The sequence below is a fragment of the Monodelphis domestica genome, chromosome 6 (genome assembly GCF_027887165.1).
Source record: "Monodelphis domestica isolate mMonDom1 chromosome 6, mMonDom1.pri, whole genome shotgun sequence".
NCBI lineage: Eukaryota > Metazoa > Chordata > Mammalia > Didelphimorphia > Didelphidae > Monodelphis > Monodelphis domestica.
In genome coordinates, this window is record NC_077232.1 from 221898463 (window position 1) to 221916836 (window position 18374).

The 18374-nt window shown below is 33.8% G+C and overlaps 1 protein-coding gene across 1 annotated transcript in view; it reads right to left on the reverse strand.

Moving 5' to 3' along the window:
• Positions 1-736: 736 nt before the first annotated feature.
• The window catches only part of VEGFC (vascular endothelial growth factor C), a 151664-nt gene continuing 134026 nt past the window's right edge, over positions 737-18374 (reverse strand). The window contains exons 5-7 of the mRNA XM_007496088.2: positions 12827-12936; positions 11679-12012; positions 737-1240 (exon numbers count right to left, since the gene is read on the reverse strand). Of these exons, the coding sequence (XP_007496150.3) occupies positions 1126-1240; positions 11679-12012; positions 12827-12936 (559 nt within the window). The 3' untranslated portion in view covers positions 737-1125. The remainder of the gene's footprint in view (positions 1241-11678; positions 12013-12826; positions 12937-18374) is intronic.

The window sequence follows — 18374 nt, forward strand, 5'->3', positions numbered from 1 at the left end:
GTAAGATAGTTTGAATATTTTCTCATTCTTATTTTAGCTGAGGAGTTAACTGAGTTTTTTTACCTGAGTTTGCAACTGGCAAAAAATATCTGCAAAAACATACTTCTAGGAATATGTAACTAAATATTCCAAAAATACTTCATTTTATATAACTTATAAGCTCATTAATTAAACTATGAATTTTTATCAGCAGGAACTGTAAATATAAACAAATAAAAATATTGCTCTCTTTTGATTAAATGACAAAGCAATTGATTAAACAATTAACATTGCTCTCCAAATTAGGCTAAATTGAGCTATTCTAATGCAGTCCTGGAAAAGGAACGTTCTCAAAGGTTAAGACCAGGGGATCATAAGCTTTGGAAGAACTTACCAAAGTTAGAAAAAAGTAAGATCCGGGAGATCAGGTAGGCTCCTCACTAGAATATAAGGCAGTAAGATTTGATTTTTTTTTCAACTGTAGCAACTCAGATCATTGCCTATGAAAGCAAGTTCAAATATCGCTTAGTTTCTTTAGCTACTGTATTTCCAAATGGTAAATATATGATATTATGGGTGTGGGCTAAATGGAGCAAATGCAACTGCTTCCTTACTGAAACTTCTTATATATCTACATTTTTATAGAAATTGTCACCTGGTATTTGTTTTCTAAAATAATTTTTAAAAACCTGATAGCGGTGTCCAATGTCAGGTAATATATATTGAATATGTAATAGGTTAATGGACTGCATGAGCATTATTAAGAGTTTATAATACATTTTCACTTTATTTTAAACATACTTTGCATGATATAAAAATATTGATCACAGTGAGCTTTAACAATTGTTATTGCTATAAACAGGAATGCTGCACAATATTTTTAGTGGAAATAAATTATATAGTCATTATCTTTTTTAAAAAATCACAAAGGAAAAAAAAAACCTAGGCTGTTTGGTCATTGGCAGAAAACGGGTCCTTAAATGAGTTCTTTATGCAAATAAGTCCCATCCATATTGTTCAGGAAAGATCATTTCGGTCTTTGTTACCATGGCCCCAACAAGGTCTCTATCAAGAGTTCCAAATGATAGCACTATAGTCTGATTTTCCTCATGGGAAACTGTATGTTCAACTAGCAGATGGTGCCATCTAGTTCATGTGCGGTCTTTTCCAATGTGAAGGGACACAACGACATACTTCTTCACTGAAGGAAAATCTTGGCTCACAATGCTTCATTTTAACCAGACATGGTGGTCTGTAACAACTGGGGGGGAAAGCAAAGAAAAATATACACTTTGGTTAAAAGTGGTAGGAGATAATATAACATATTTGTTCACATTATTGCTGTCAAAATCATATTCAAATGAAAAATATTACATTAATGTAATCAACTTTAAAAGAGAAAAGGAGAACTCTGTCCAGTGTTTTGCGAGATGACTTAATAACTAGAGGGATGTTAATTAAAACCCATAAGATGGGTAAAATTGTGAAAAATCAAATCCTTTTGAAGTGAAACTCTGTCTTTAGTGTTGAAAGTATCAAGTAACAGAATTTATGAAAGGAAGTGTTTAAGTGCTGCTGATTTACTGTGATCCTATAATCATGGCAGAATTCATAGGAATTGGGGACTGGAATGAACCCCAGATTTTTATGTTTTCAAACAGAGCCATGCTATGACTGAGAGTGAGCAATCACACCCTCACTCCTCTTCAGTTAGCAGATGGTTGCAGGATGTATCCCAACCAACACCCTCCCATCCACATTTCCCTTCCTGCCTGGTCTTCATGTGAAACATTTAAAGCAAGGAATTGGGATTCAGGGAGAAGAATAAGAACACCATTCCTTTGTCTTATATAATGGAACTAGCAACCTCCACTCTGAGCACAATAAAAACATTTGTGAGATAGAGAGAAAAACAGAATACCAAATACATTGTTGACAGGAAATAGGATAATTTAGAGAATTTAGCAGATCAAAATGTAAATATTGCTCTAAAAAGTATCATGCTCACAAACAGATAAATTGGCATTGATGATAATGTGTAAAAATTCAAATTAGAATATTAAGAGAGATCAACAAAAACATTGCATTATGTTTAGATATTATATTGAAAAGAACATATTTTAATTACAGGTATACATTTGCATTTGTAAATGTGAAAGTAAAAGTTTGCAGTCTTATGAAAAGTAATTTTTTATAAATATATGCAGCAATAGTAGGAAATTATGAAAACACTGACTGAATAGCCATTTAGTTACTTCATCGGTCAAGATATGTTGGACAAGCACAATAGTAGAATAATATGATGGCTTGAGAATTGAACAGGAGGAAGAGAGCAGGCTGTACTGCATTTGGGAAATTTAATAGTAGTCTTAATGATCCCAAGTTGCTTCCTGATACAAAAGCCCATCTGTTAAACACCTATATTTTCTCTCTTATGTTACATGTATATAAATAATAGAAATGGTAACCACTACCACTGAAGAAACAGAATTGGAAGTAAATCAAGGGTCAATGGCTTGACATATGCTGGGTTTTAGTAGTTAAGACCTTATTTCCATTTGCAATACACTCATATGCACAAATCACTCAGCATTCATTTGTCAAACTCCTACTTAGTTCTAAACATGGTGGGATAAGCTTTGCGGATACAAAGGAAAAAATGACAAAGCCTCTTCCCTCAAAGAACTTATAAGATATAGAATATCTATGAAATAAATTGAAAATAAACTTTGGAGAGAATATTAGAATTTGGGGTGTAATAAATGGTTTCATATAGCAGGTTAGGTAACGTATGCCTGAGTTGAGTCTTGAAGGAACCATTGTGTTCCAAGAGTCAAATATATGGAGGGGGTGTGTATTCCAAAAAAGGGGACATCCAGTGCAAAGTAATGGAAGTTGGATTATCATATGAGAGGAAGAGCAATAAGACCAATAAGGTTAAGCCATAGAATAAAAGAAGGGTAATGATGTCTAATGATGCTGGAAAGGCAGTTTCAGACCAACCAATTAAAAGGCATGTATGCCAAAGGAGGAACTGACATTTTTTTTTTAATCTTAGAGGCACTGGAGTTCAGTAAGTAACAAGAAAGACATAGTCTGACCTACTTTTTGGAGAGCTGCTTTGGCAACTGGGTGAGTGGAGGATGGGCTGGAAAATTGAGCAGTTAGAGACAGTGATCCATTAGGCCAATATTGTAATAAGAAGTAGAATTGAGGAGAGTCTTAATTCAGTAGTTATGTGAATACAGAGAAAGGGGCCAAATGTGAAAGCTATTATAAGGGGGGAAATATCATGAAGATAGAATGAAGGATAGGTATGACTAGAAGATCAACAATAAGGAATAACATAATTATCCAAAGGATTTTACTGATATTCACATTTTTTAAACTTAGAAATTGGCCATCAGTGTGCTAGGTACATTCCTTTGTGGTAGATTTGTTGAAGGACTAGAAAATAATGTTTATTGATGAAAAGAAATGGATAGATTTTAATTTGTGCCAGTATAGAAAGTACCCATATCAATGGAATTATAGACCTATCAAAGATTCACAATGATATTTGGAGATTTTAATTCCATTTTTCAGAATATGATAAATCCAATGAAAAATGAATGACAAAATCAAAGAACTAAGTGGAAACAATGGGAAACTTAAAAATAATTTCTGATTACACATGGAATATATGCAAATGTGTTTGGTTACAATGAAAACCCTATAGCAAAAAAGAAAAAGAAAATTAATTGAGCTTAACTTTAAAAAAAAATAGACAAGGAATGAATTAATGTCAATATAAAAAGAAACAAAAATGATATGAGCGGAGACTAATATAATTGAACATTTAAAAAATGGAACTAAATTTAAACCAAGAGATTTTTAAAGACATTTGAAACAATTGTTAGACAAGGAGTAAGTCTATTTTTTTAAGGTAGAAAATCTCTTTTACCAGAATAAAAGAGAACAATGCCAATGAAAACAAAATAAATTGTGAAAATTATCATTTACTACTACATAAAGTTCAATGCTAATAAAACATAAAATGCAAAAATAAGCAAAACAAGAAATATTTAACCAAAATGAACCAATTTCAGAAGGGGACATGAGCCAAGAAATTAAAGAACTGCCATATAAAAGATACTAAAACCAAATAGATTTGCGGGTGAATTCTACCAAACTTTAAAAAAAGATCCTGTTGTATACTAAGTATATTATTTGTTAGGGACTGAGTAAGGCAATAGGTTATCTAATTCCCTTTATGTGGAAAATATACTTTTGATCCCTAAGATAGTAAGGGAGAGTTATAGGCCAACATAATAAATATAATTACTAAAAGATTAAATAAAATACTTGTGGAAAGAATATAGCAGGTTATCAAAAAAAAATCCATCTTGATTTATAAATAAGATTTAGGGGAAAAAATGGAACACAAGGATGACTCACTACCATGAAATCTGTTAGTAAAAGCACATCAAAAGAGAGTAGGAAAAATATGATTATATTATTAGAAGTAAAGGTTGTCTTTGGGAAAACACAAATTAATTTATGCTAAGGATCCTTAAGTGGAAAATTTATCTTTTGTATGTTAAAATATATTTTAAACTTAACTAATATTGCATATAATGGAAAAAAATCTTTGTAGGTATTCCCACTAAAAAACAGTCCAAAGCACATCTATCTATTCACTTCTATTCTATTTGGCATGGTTTTTTAAAATGATCTATATCTTTATAGCATGATGAACAGATTAAAGGAATATATGTGTGTATACATGTATGTTATATATACACATATTTTAGAGTGGTAAAAATCTCTAGCTTCAGAAAATATAATTTGGATACCTAGAAAATTTATGTCTTAATGACAAATGAGTGTCATATAGAAATTTAGCAAAATAGGGTATAAGATGAAGCCAATAATATCACCTGCATTTCTATACCAAAAGAAAGAGAAATTTTATTTAAAAACAAATATTTTCAAATACTTCTTTCAATAAAGCTTGCAGGTGGCTACAATGAATAGAGCATTAGATTAGGAGCCAGGAAGTCCTAGATTTTGAATTCTGTCTCAGAAGCTTATTATTAATTGTATTAACCTGAGGTTAGGATGGCCCACTGTTCTTGTCCCATAAGTCCTTGCTCTTCCAAATGCTAGTGCAGTCCTATCCATCAACTGTGGAATTCCAAAAACCCTCCTTGCCATCCTAACACTGGATGAGTTGCTTTAACTTCTGTGATAGAGGAATGATCCAGAGGCTTTGAAGGACAGAACCTAGAAGAAAGGCAAAGGTCTCTGGATCATTCCTCTGTCACATGCCTCAGTGTCTTCATTTGTAATGTATGCACCTGACTCACAGGATTAATGTGAGGATCACGAGATAATATGTAAAGTATTTTTCAAAGGTTAAAGTGCCATATATTATTAAGTTTCATGAGACACTTTTGGTGATTCAGTCTTACTTCATTCAAGATGAGCATAAATAAAAGGATGATCATGAAAGTAGTAATAGGTTATACATTATCATCTCCTGAAGAGAAAGAAGAGACAAAAATATTTTATTAAGAAGTTCATAAAAACTTTGCAAACTAAGTCAAGATACACTTTGATACTTGATGAATTCCATATGAAGGTGAGCCCAGGGAAAGGTGTGGAAATACATTGGGAACTACAGCTTCAGTTTAAGCAAAGAAAGGCCAAAGTCTTATAGATTATTCAAAAGCTTCCTATTTATATAGCATGAATTCTGTCTTGCTGAAGAAACTGAATTCTCAGAGATCCCATTACATTTATTATATTAATTTAGAATTTAACTTACAAAATGCTTTATATACATTTTACTTGATCTATTATAAGATTTATATTACTAATATCTGTGAAATCTAAACATATGTTTTTGGTTAACAGTATCTTTGAAAAATTCTGTAGCCATTGCTATTTGCTCTCTTGGAAAGAAAGGAAATCCTAAAGGCAAACATGACTTTTCAATCACTTAAAAATCATCTATTGCTAAATAACCATGTGATCCAAAGCAAGTTATTTAATCTCTTTGGATCTTGTTTTTTTCTGTTGTAAAATAATGCAAATGGACAAGGTAATTTCTAAAGGCCTCTAAAGATCTAACATTCCATGATTTTTCTCTCAAATATATATGCATATGTAGTAAGAGTCATATTTTTTTATAAGCAACAATGAATTAAGGAGCAGAGAAATATAGTAGTCCTAGAAGGTTCTAATTAATTTTGTCATTGTCATGAGCAAATGTAATTTCAGGTGAGTTCATTACTAAGTCAGAAGATTAAGAAAGTTTGCTATTATGGCAATAAACTGGTTCATAATAACTTTTCCTATTTCTCTTTCAGAATAAACACTAGAGAAAAGAGAAGTTTCTCAAAGTTACCCTGAGATATTATTCTCCATGCTTGCACCCATAAAAATACACCCAAAATGTTTGTTTTTTCATGCAAAGAATAAGGAATATGACATTTCAATGAATACAATTTAATGAATTGCTCCATGACACTAAAGGAAATAAATCTGATTTCAAATTTTTCTACTAGTTCATTCTAAAATGTCTATAGGTAGGTAATGTGTTCATTGATTGAATATTAGTACATCCATTAACTTTCAAGGTTATTTTAAATGTTCTCTGGTGTTTTCTGCTTCAATTTGAAAGAAAAAAAAACAGTAAATGAAATAGAAAACTAAATATGAGGAAGAAATGAAGCAGTTAATTTGACAGTTTGATTGAATCTACTACATTCTCATATCTCCTCAAGTTCATTTGTGGAATATAATTTTTGTACCAGCAGAAGGGAAAATCATGTAATCTAGTTAGTTGGATATATTACTTCAAGTAGTAATGAAAACAATATAAATAGATGTAATATGCTGCTTTGAAATTTACTGAAAAAAATAAAGGTTGTAATTATCTACATGTAGGATTCTAGGTTTCCTATGAAATACTTTTGCCAAGGAACTGACAGTTGTCCATGAAAGGATGAAGTTTACTTAGAGAAGACTGAGATAACAAATCAGTGTAATAATGCAGAATATCTTTTCCTGAGTGGTTCTTGTGAAAACATAATTCTCTACTTAAAAGGTAAAAAAAAATAAGGAAGGTAAAATGGTCAAACAATTGGAGAAAAAAGAAACTCAATGAAGATAATAATAAGCTTATGCCTATTAAGTTATTAGCCATCTACAACATTTATTAATATGAAGGAATTTTACTTTTTATTTTAAAAATAGCATGTGGACCTCTTGTGACCTACTTATCAGATGACTTGAATGGTCAAATCATACAATATAGTCAGGCATGGATAAGTTGTATCCTAAAGGCTGGCGGAGACAAATATTGATGAGAACAGGCCCATTTTAAGATACAGAAACAGTTGGTTACACAGTTGCCATGGACTCAAAAAGAGAATCAGTATTTTTTTCATAAAGGAAATTTATGGGAGAAAGCTCATACTGACAACAACTAAAAGATGTTTCCCATCAATTTATTTTTTGTGGAAGGAGGAGGATTTAAAATAAGCCTGCTATTACTGTTCATATAAATGTATTCTGATAATCCATGTGATATACTATGCCAAATTGCTATTTTGTCCATTAGTGGCATTTTCTGATAATTGGCAGTGAATCAAGATAAGTTTCAGGTTTCAATATGATTGCTGTCTAAATCCTTTTAAATTATTCTTTTTCACATAAATGGTAATGATTTATTCCTATAATTTACTAAAAATTTTGCTTATATACTTCAGTGTCAAAATCCGACACACTAATGCTTTGCACTTCATGAAATATTGTACATGTTTTCCTTCCTAAAGCAATTTCAATGTACTTATTTTATGCTTTCATGTTAGAGATTAATTTCAGGGCCAGTGGCGGTTTTACAGGATTGGTAATCTTGTATGCCTCTTCCATATCTACAATCTGGTTCACTGGATGCCCAGGCATGTGCAATCTGAATTCAATGCATTAGATCAGTAATAAGGACAATGAAAATAGAGCAGCTTACCCACCTACATTAAAGTTCTAGTTTATTTGCTATTTTTAATTGGACAATTCACTTGTTAGCGGAACAGTGTTTAAATATGATTCTGAAGTACTTTCTGGTTTGGAAAGATATAGATGCCAAATTCTATGTAGGTACTATCTTTCTTTATAGTTGGATCTTGTCCAATGTAATTGAGAACTATGATAGACTATTCTCTGACTCCTACAGAGTTTCCTGTAAGAATTCAATTGACACTTTAGAAAAAAATGAGTTAATTTTGCAAATGTATTAATTAAGGAAGACTTCTAGAGTAGCTGTGGTTCAGTTGGGTCTAATATATAATGACCCTATATGAGATTTTCTTGGCAAAGAAAATGAAGTGATTTGCCATTTCCCTCTCCAGTGGATTAAGGTAAATCGAGGTCAAGTGACTCCCCCAAGGTCACAAAGCTAGTGGGTGCCTGAGATTGAATTTGAACTCAAGTCTTCCTGACTCCAAAACCAATCTTCCAGCCATTCAGCTGCATCTTTAGACAGTGATACTATGTAAACCACTATGTTAATGATTATCTGTTTCAAGATAGAATTATTAGCTAACACCAATTCTCTTGCCTATTTTCCTCCAGACTTTGCTGTCTCAATCACCAAGAGTGAGCAATTTATATTCCAGGATAATGTGATTTTTTAATGTAAAAAGCAAGAGCCTAATAATTGCTCTTTGACTAGACTGCCACTGAAGTTGCTACCACATCTGGAACCATGATCCTATAAGAGATTATGTTCTGATACTTTAATACATAAATATCCTAAATGTATAAACTCTCCTAAATCTTATCTGATTTGTTATTCCTTTTCTTCTAAACATAGCCACTGAGGTTATGAAGAAGTTCTGTAGGATTTTCAACTGTGATGACAATGAATTTAGTTAGCTAGATAGCATTTTATGGGCTTCTAATTCATCAGTATTAGTTCTTGATCTTTCCTGAGAACTATTTGGTTCTGATAAAAGCAAACATTAATTCTTTCCACTGATTGTACATTCATAGGGCCATGAAAAAGGAGAAAATATCAATTTCTTACAATCTCTGTTCAAAACACCAAAAGTAGGAATGAAAGTGGAAAACTCTCTACTGGAAATGACTGATCTTAAACAAGTAAATAATGAAAAACAATGTCAGAAGAAATTTCCAAAGAATTTACTCGAAGTAAGAGTGATAGCAGAGGAAATTTAACCTATAGAATTCATGGTGGAGAGTTGGGGAAAAGCAATTTAAGTTTCATAATTCTTGAACTTAAACTAATTTTTAACTTTGTAATGGGAAAGTTATATTCTTCTAACAAGTTTAATAGAGAAAATAAATTATAGCTAGTTATGATAAAAATTCTTTTATCTTGAAAGTCCTTCATGAATAAAATTATTCTTTTGATGCTAATATGTAATCCCCCCATTTTACAAGCATGGACACTCATCTGGGAGTGAAAGGGGTATGGCAGAAAGATCCGTGGGCTTTGAGTCAGAAGACCCACCTCTCAGTTTCAGTACTAACTTTCTGTAAGACCAGGAACAAATCATTTAACTTTGGTGAGTTTCAGTTTTTTTACAAAATGAAGATAACAAGACTTGTAATACTTACCTTCCTGAGTTGTTGAAAGGAGTGTTTTATAAATTGTGAAATATTTATCTATATGCTATTATTATTTGAGTTCCAATTTGAGGAATGCAGTTTGGTTCCTAATATATCTGAATCAATCTAATAATGTGGTTTCTATCCTCCTTCTCTAATTCACTTTGTATCTATTTTTTATATAGCTATAAAATTGATGACATATGTATATCCATATATATGGATTTGTACTTGTTTTCATGCCCAATTATCACCATTTGAAAATGTAAACTTTTAATAGTTTTCTTTATTTTTAGCACAATTTTTCTCTTTTTAAAGTCAGTTCCACTTTAGTAGTTTTATCTTTCTTCCTTTCCTCTCTTTCTCAGCCAATAAAAAGACAAGCTTCCAGTGTCTTCCTCCTCTCCTCAGACCCAATTTACTTTTCTGTCTGTCTTTTAATATACTTATATGCATACATGGTGTCACCCCAGCTAGAATATAAGCACCTTGAGGACGGGGACTATATCAGTTTAGCTTTTTATTTTTTTACTTTATGTACTCATCACAGTACCTGGCATGTTGTGGTGGTTGGTTTTGAGTCATTTTCATTTGTGTCCAACACTTTGTGAACCCATTTGGTGCTTTCTTGGCAAAGATATTGGAATGGTTTGCCATTTCCATCTCCAACTCATTTTATAGATGTCCGGGGTCACAGAAATAATACTTATTAGTCTGAGGCCAGATTTGAACATCTATTGTACCACATAGCTGTCCCTTGGCACATGGTAGGCTTTAATAAATGATTGTTGATCGATTAAATAGCTATGCTGCCTTACACAGAAGGGGCTAGGTCCTTCTACATTGCCTAACTCTATCATTTTCTATTTACTACAAAACTTCCAAATCCTCACTAACTAGACCCTACCAGTCACTTATCATTCTTCGTCAAGTATCAGCCAGGAAATGAGCAATATCCTCTTAAGCTTCATGTAATCACCCTTTCAGACTGAATTAATTCTATATTTCTCCAAATAATATTGCAGATATGTCACTAAACAGTCCAATAAAACCTATGGTCCTTCATTCTATTCTCTCATGGAATGAATGTTCAAGTCATTGGCTAAAGGACCTAACAAGACCTCAGAGTTATTATCTATTTGCATTCCCAAATTCAGTACCATTTGGAATGGAGGAAAGTAGCTTTCTTTACTGGTTAGTCTAGGGTAAAGATTCTTAAACTGGGATCTCTCAGGGTATATTTTAGAGAGTCTAAGAACTTGAATAGGAAAACATCCATTTATTTCAATGTAATTTATTCTACTTTTTAAAAATGCTTTCCAAAATATTATTCTAACATGGAGTTCTTAGGCTTCATCAGCTAGATAAAGGAGTCATGACCCTAAAGAAAATTTAAGAAATCCTGAGCTAGAGAGTATTTTATAATCATATTGCCTAACAGTTATAAACCTCAAGCCATCTGCCTTTCTGGCTTATTCCAAGCCTTCTTCTAGATAAATGTGGGGAATTCTTTTCTAGACTGATACATTTTCAAGAATCCTGAATGGAAATATGCAGTTTCTGTTAAATGATCATGGTCTGGTTATTTCTACTTATCTAACAAAGTCTCTATCTGTCTCCTCTGAGCTCTTAAAGTCTATATCTTTTTCTTTAAATTTTTTTTATTAACAAAGATTTATTTTCTCTTCCTGTATTCCCTACCCCATACTCGAAAAAAAAAACATTTTTAAACCAATACTCATCATAAAGCAAGATAAATGTTTGCGCTGGACATATTTAAAAATAATATAGCCTTTATTTCCCAATCTGAATAGCTTCCCCTGAACCATAAAACCTCACTCTTTCTCCTTTCTGGGATTTGAATCTTATCTTACTATTCCTAGTCTAGAAATCAGTCTTTCCCTGAAATCCCAGTCTTATGTTTATATCCCTACCACTTGTGTGCAGCCTTTCTGATATCTATGGCTAATGTCTGTCTGCTCACATATTGACTTATTTTTTCTACTTCAGTTATCCTTGCAGCAAGATAATAAATTACATGTAATTTGTGAAAAGTGATAGAAAGATTCAGATGCTCTTACCTGCAGTTGTTTTGCCGAAACTTCTTTCCTTTTGATAAACATCTACCTGGAGATTCTGTACATTCACAGGTACATTTTGCAGGATTTAGTGGCATATTCCTTGGGCATCTTTTCTTACATACACACTGGCATGTATTTTCATCAAATTCTCTGTTGGCTCCACATGAGCTGGGTAGAAGTTTGTTTTTACACACACACTGGCAGGAGTTTCTGTCCAGTTCTCTGTGGGGGCCACAGCTTGAAGGTCTCAAACCTCCTTTGCATACACACTGACAGGTTTCTTCATCCAGTTCTTTGTTGGGTCCACAGATATCATGAAATCCATCTGACGTATCTAGGAAAAGGATAGACAAAAACCATTATAAGGACTCCTTTTGTTCTGAGAAAGGGTTGAAGAGCACCTTAGTTTACCTTCTAAAAAGATGCCATTTGTGATTTTTAAAAATGTTCCTTACCAACATTTTTTAAAAGTAAAAATGATTATAATTTAAAAGATCACATCTTTTAAATAATCCATAGAAAATACCATTTTAATATTTTCTGTCTAGCTTTAACTTTATTTTTATGTTTATTTCCTCTTCCAATTTACATGTGCAAAATTATTAATCTTTTATACTTCTTCTTTTAAACCCTTAACTTCTGTCTCAGAGACAAAAGAGTGGTAAGGCCTACACAAATCGTGTTGAGTGACTTCCCCAAGGTCATTCAGCTAGGAAGTATCTGAGTCCAGAATTGAACCAAGGACCTCCTATCCCCAGATCTGACTCTATCCACTGAGCAACCTAGCTGACCCTAATTAATATTCTTTTTTAAAATGCTGAGTTCCCTACTCTCTCCTTCCCACTGCTCCTCACCCCTTGAGAAGGATAGCAATATACTGATTATACATGTGAAGTCATGCCAAACATATTTCCATATTAGCCAAAAGAAAGCACAAGCAAAAAAAAAAAGTTTTATAAAGCATGTTTCAATATGCACTCAGAGGTCAATTCTCTCTTGAGGTAGATAGCATTTTTTCATCATTGGTCTTGGGTTTTGTCTTGGATCATTGTCTTGACTAGAGTTCTAGTTTGAATTTAAAATTGCTTCATATCATTTTTTAAAACTAGGATCTATCTATCTAACATTTAGAATGTCATTTTGCTTACCACTGTCTCCAGTACTGGAGGAGAAAATAAAATCTTGCTGAGCCAGGCATCTGCAGATGTGATTGTTCCAGATATGGTTTTTGGGGCACGTCTTATTTGTTGCATGGCACCTTTGGATAAGACACAGAGTTTAAGGAATAATATAGCAATGACAGAAAAATGTTGGTTGATTGTGCATACTGTATACAACAACTTTTACCCAATTAATGCCTTTATAACAGTATTTTTATCCTGTGACATAAAATAAATTGGACAGTTTTTAAAAGTGGATTACATGGAAATATAGTTGAATTTAATAACCAGAAACTCATAAAATGGGCACATCATTTAAACCCTCAGAACCTTAGTTTTACTCTCTGTCAAATTCCTCTCCCAGCTCTGCTTCTGATTTTGAACTTTCCCACTGCTCCCATTGCTGCCTTCTCCATTTAGAAGTTCCCTCTTGCCTTCTAACCTTAGAACATCTCTTTGCCAATGTATCCTCTTGTCCAGTTGGTGAATTTTACCCAGAACCATTTTGAGAAAAGGTCCACATCACCTATCCTTAGTTCCTTTCACAGCTTTGCTTCTGACTAGCTTGCAAGTGGTCCCTTACAAGAAGAGTCCTTCTTCTACTCTGACTTTTCAGTTACCTTTTTTTGTGATGTCTTCTTCCTTTAGAAAGTAAGTGCTTTGAGAGCAAGGACTATCTTACTTTTTTGCTTTAATTTGAATCTCTAATGTTTAGCACAGTGCCTGGAAGATAGTAATGCTCATTGATAATGTAGAATGTGACAGAGACAAGAGAAATGAAGCAAAAAATATTCAAGGAAAATTTAAAGAGGGAAAGACTGCTTTTATTCAATGGTGGTGGTGGGGAAATGATTGATCATCTTCCAGGAAGGAGATGGACCCTAAGGAGGATCTCAAAGGATTTTGAAGGTCAGAAAAGAGGAGGAATTACATGAGGTTAAGGAGAAATGTCCTGTGTGAACACATAAAGATGGATCATAGGATCTTAGATTTAAAGTTGTAAAGGATCTTTTCATTTGTTGTTCACTTGTTTCAATCCTGTCTGAATCTTAGTAATCCCATTTGCAGTTTTCTTGGCAGAGAGAGTTTGCCATTTCCTTCATTTTACAGATGAGGAAACTGAGGCAGAGTGAACTGATTTGTCCAGCATCACAGAACTAGTAAGTGTCTGAGGCTAGTTTGAACTCTGGAGACCCAGCACTGTCCACTGTGACACTTGGCTGCCCTAAAGTACAGTACTATTTAACACTGTGCTCACTAGCAGCAAGTTCAACTTAAGATCCTTGATCATGTTCACATACTAAACATCTGAGGTGGTGTTCAAATCTAATTCTTCTGCATGACAAATTCAGCATTCTCTCCCATATGTCACACAAGCTAGTGGTTAGATTTGTCTGGAACAAATTGTGGGAACAGGAAAATTACAATAAGGTTAGAAAGGTGGATTCGAGTCACATTTAAGATGGTGTTAAAAGATGTGATGATGAGCTTTTCTTTTACCCTATTGGTAGTAGGAAGTCAGAGAAGAGATTTAGATTGTGTTAGATACTGGAAAAATCTCTTAACCACTTTAGTCCTGTTTTTATAATCCTGGGCTGCTGAAAATTGATGACGTGAATCATATATAATTTTGTTGAGTTCACTAAGTTTTTTTTGGTAATGTGATCTCAACTGAGCCCCTCTATACTATATGTTAATCCTATTTCTTTAATTTGCTATGTCCCTTGTCCTCCCCAAAGTGTCTGTTCCAAATCATCTATACTTTCCTCAAGCTACTTATGCCACCTCTTTCCTGTTGTTTCTCATGAGAGGACCTCCCCTTCTACTTTACTGAGAAAATTGAGGCCATCTGTTCTAATCCCCCCTTTTTTTTCAGATCTACACTTCAAATCATCAAAAAATTAACCTTTACTTTCCCTGATCTCTAGTAATCTCCTTCATTGTAGACTCAGAGGAAGAATGACTGTTCTCCTTAATATCACCTAAATACCCAAATCCCATTTTCTTCCATTTCCCTGACAAGCTTTCCTCCTAATTTTTCCCCTTGCTGACTCCCCAGGCTTTAATTTCTCTTTATCCACTAGTTTCTACCTTACTGCTTATAAACAATCTCCACATCTCCCCATCCTAAAAATATTCACTTGATCCTATCAACCAATTCTCTCAACTACTGTTCTTGTATCTCTCCTCCCTTACAGAGCCATACTTCTAGAATAAGATATCTGTGTTTGTTGCCATCCCCTTATTACCTTTACTTACTTCTCAGCCTTTTAGCTTCTTATGTCATCATTCAGCTGTAATTAATACTTCCCAAAGTCAGTAATGATCTCTTAATTGTAAACCTGATGATATTTTCTTAGTCTTTATCTGGCTGGAGCTCCTCTGCATTTGACATTGCTAACCAACTCCATCTCCTACACACTCATTCCTCTCTTGTTTTTTTTTTTTATGACTGCTATTCTCTAGTTTTTCTCTTTGTGATCTGATCCCACCTTTATAATCTCCCTCGCTGGATCAGTGTCTCTCTCCCACTATGTAGATGCAGTTTTATAACTGAGTTCTGTCCTAGGCCTTTTAACTTCTTTCTATATATACCTGCTCTTTAGCTCACTCATTGGCTTCCATGGGTTCAATTTTCATTTTCATTCATATGACTCACTATACAGTAGGGAAATTGATCTTAAACAATCAAGATTGTCCACATTCAACATGTAGATTAATAATTACCAATAACTACTTTACTCTTCTATGGAGTCAACCTTAAAATGGACTAGGTGAGCCTTTGAAAAAGTTCATGTTCCATTCAACTTCTGTATTCAGTCATAGGCTCAACTTCAGTGTCTACCATAGTATCTTGTGAATAACAAGAAAGTAATGAGTTTGTTGAATTTCCTGATGAATTGTGCATGGCACTGAATTAGACACTGTGAAAAAACAAGTTAAGCAGCCAGACCCTTGCTGTTTAAAAGGTTTCAAGCCAAATGTGGAGTTTTATTTTTCATTGAGTGGTTGTTCTGAAATCTACTTTCTTATGTTAAATGCTTCTTTATTATTTTCTCATGATTAATCACAACATAATTAACACTGCTTTCCTTTATTACTTTTTAAAGGGTAGAATCTAGGCAACATAGAGGCAACAAAGTGCTTTTATCAATCTCTGAATAAAAATTCCTTAGAATCAGAAATTTCCAACTTGTCAATGATATTGGGAAACCCAAACAGCTCAGCAATTCAAATCAACAAACATTCATTAAGCACCTCTACGGTATTCAACACTTTCTATAATAAGTGGTGAAATTGCAAAAAACAATCCTTGCCACACAACAAAAACAATCCTTCAGCTCCCTTTTTCCGTTTTGTTTTTGGTTTTGTCTTGGCTAAGCAGGACATAATAGACACTTAATATGGTTATTGGATCCGATTAGATGATTTCATGAATTGTGGTTCAGTGACTCAGTTGTATCCACCTCTTTGTTACCCAGTGAACCATAGCATGGCAGTGCTGTTTATGGGTTAGTTTGTTTTTAGGCTTTTGGTTTGGTTTTTTTTTTTTGGCAAAGATAGTTGAATGGTTTGGCATTTCCTTTGGCAATGGATTAAGGCAAATGGAGGTTAAATCACTTGCCCAGGGTCATATACCTAATAAGTGTCTGAGATCTTACTTGAATTCCATTCTTCCTGACTCCAAGTTTAGTGAACTAAGCCACCACACTGCCTTGATTTCATGAGTAACTGTGACTTAAAAATAACAGATAGCCCAGCCTCTAGTAATCAGCCTTTCTGAACTTGACTAACTGGTTTTCAGACTACTGAGGTAGCTAAGTCCGTATCTAAAACTGTTGTGGGGGGCTTGAGGTGAACCCCTGAGCTTCAGGAAGAATGCAAGACCTCAAAACTAAACTTAAAAATAAAAAGAGAAATTTATTAATTTAGAAGGTAAAGTTGATTGCTTGGGAGACAGGCTCAAATGTGTAGACTGCCTCATTGAAGGCATAAATTGTGGGGTTTTATACTTTATTTATAGCAGATAAATGACTCTAGGAGGGTATGAATTCAGACAAAAGTGGGGGGTGGTCACCTGACCCGTGTCAGAGTAGTGTCTTATGTCTTGTAGACATAGGGTATAGCTTAGGTGACAGGTAGATGTCCTAGATGTCAACCTGATGATAATTGGAGCATAACCAGAATATGTGTATCTATATATATCTCCAAACCTAGGGGAGAATTCAAGAGAGGAAATTCTCTCAAGGGTCTTTCTCTTTGATGTCCAGGGTCTTATCAGGAGTCTTTGATGTTTTAGGGTTAGTATTCACAAGAATGCAAGGAAGCAAGGGAGTTTTCTACCTTAAAGTTTGGTCTGAAGTACTTCTATAATTTGGGGTACAAAGGGAAACCTATAGTCCATGCCAAAACCTCTATAGAAGCTATCAAAGAAGAGGGTTAATAACTGCACCAGGGCAGAATTTGATTAACTGAACTCAAGGGAGCCCATGAGACCATTATGTTAGATACTATGAGGGGGAAAAAAAAGAAGGTTCGGGATCTACTTGCTTCACCTTTAAAGAACCAATCCACCGACATTCTGCTCTGGGCTGATACTCCAGAGAAGGACTTGAACTGAGGCTAGCAGAATACTCTAAACAAAAACTGAACAGAACAAATGTTATAGCATGGCCAGGAAATGTACACATTTAGTGGGCAGCTTGATTATAACTTGCATTTTTGCTACTTTGAATTTTATTGAAATCCCTTTTTCAATTCCATTTTTATTATCTTACTCTTTTTTAAACTCCTAAATTAAAAGGGAAGAGAAAGGAAACTTAAAAATTGAACAAAAAAAAAAAACCTAATGGAGAGTCAAGTTCCTGAATATTGAGTGTCTGTTATAGATTAACAATCCAAAAACACTAAAGTCCTATGTTCCAAGTCAACGCTGCCCAGCCTATAAATTCACTCTCTGCTCTTTAGTAAAAGGAGACGTGTTCTCATAAGGATGAAATTTTCCTTAATAAACCCCACTACTTGTAACTTCTTATAAGCAAGCATGTTTTATTTAGTGTTACAGTAAACATTGCAGAAATTTTTACAAAAGAATTACAAGATTGTAAACAAAACAAGAGTCCTCAAGCTAGATTTAGCCTTTTGTCTCTCTTTTTCTTACCCCTTTCCTTACCAGCACATACTTCAACCCCATAGCAACTGACAGTTTCTTGATCAGGTTGAAACAGTGTAAAATTTTTTGACTCATTTTATTAATCCTATGAATGCTGGATGGATTACTTTCCACTAAACCAACATTTGACACAATTGATCATCTTTTTCTCCTTGATACTCTCTGCTCTCTAGGTTTCTGAGACACTACTCTTTCCTGGCTTTCCTTGTCAGTCTTTTGTTGAATCTTGTTCCAGGTCATGCCCACTGATGAGGTGTCCTCCAATTTTCCTTCCTTGGCTATCTTCTGTTTATATACTATTTCACTTGGGGAACTCATCAGCTCCCTTACCTTCAACTATGATTATGCTTCTCACGTCTACTC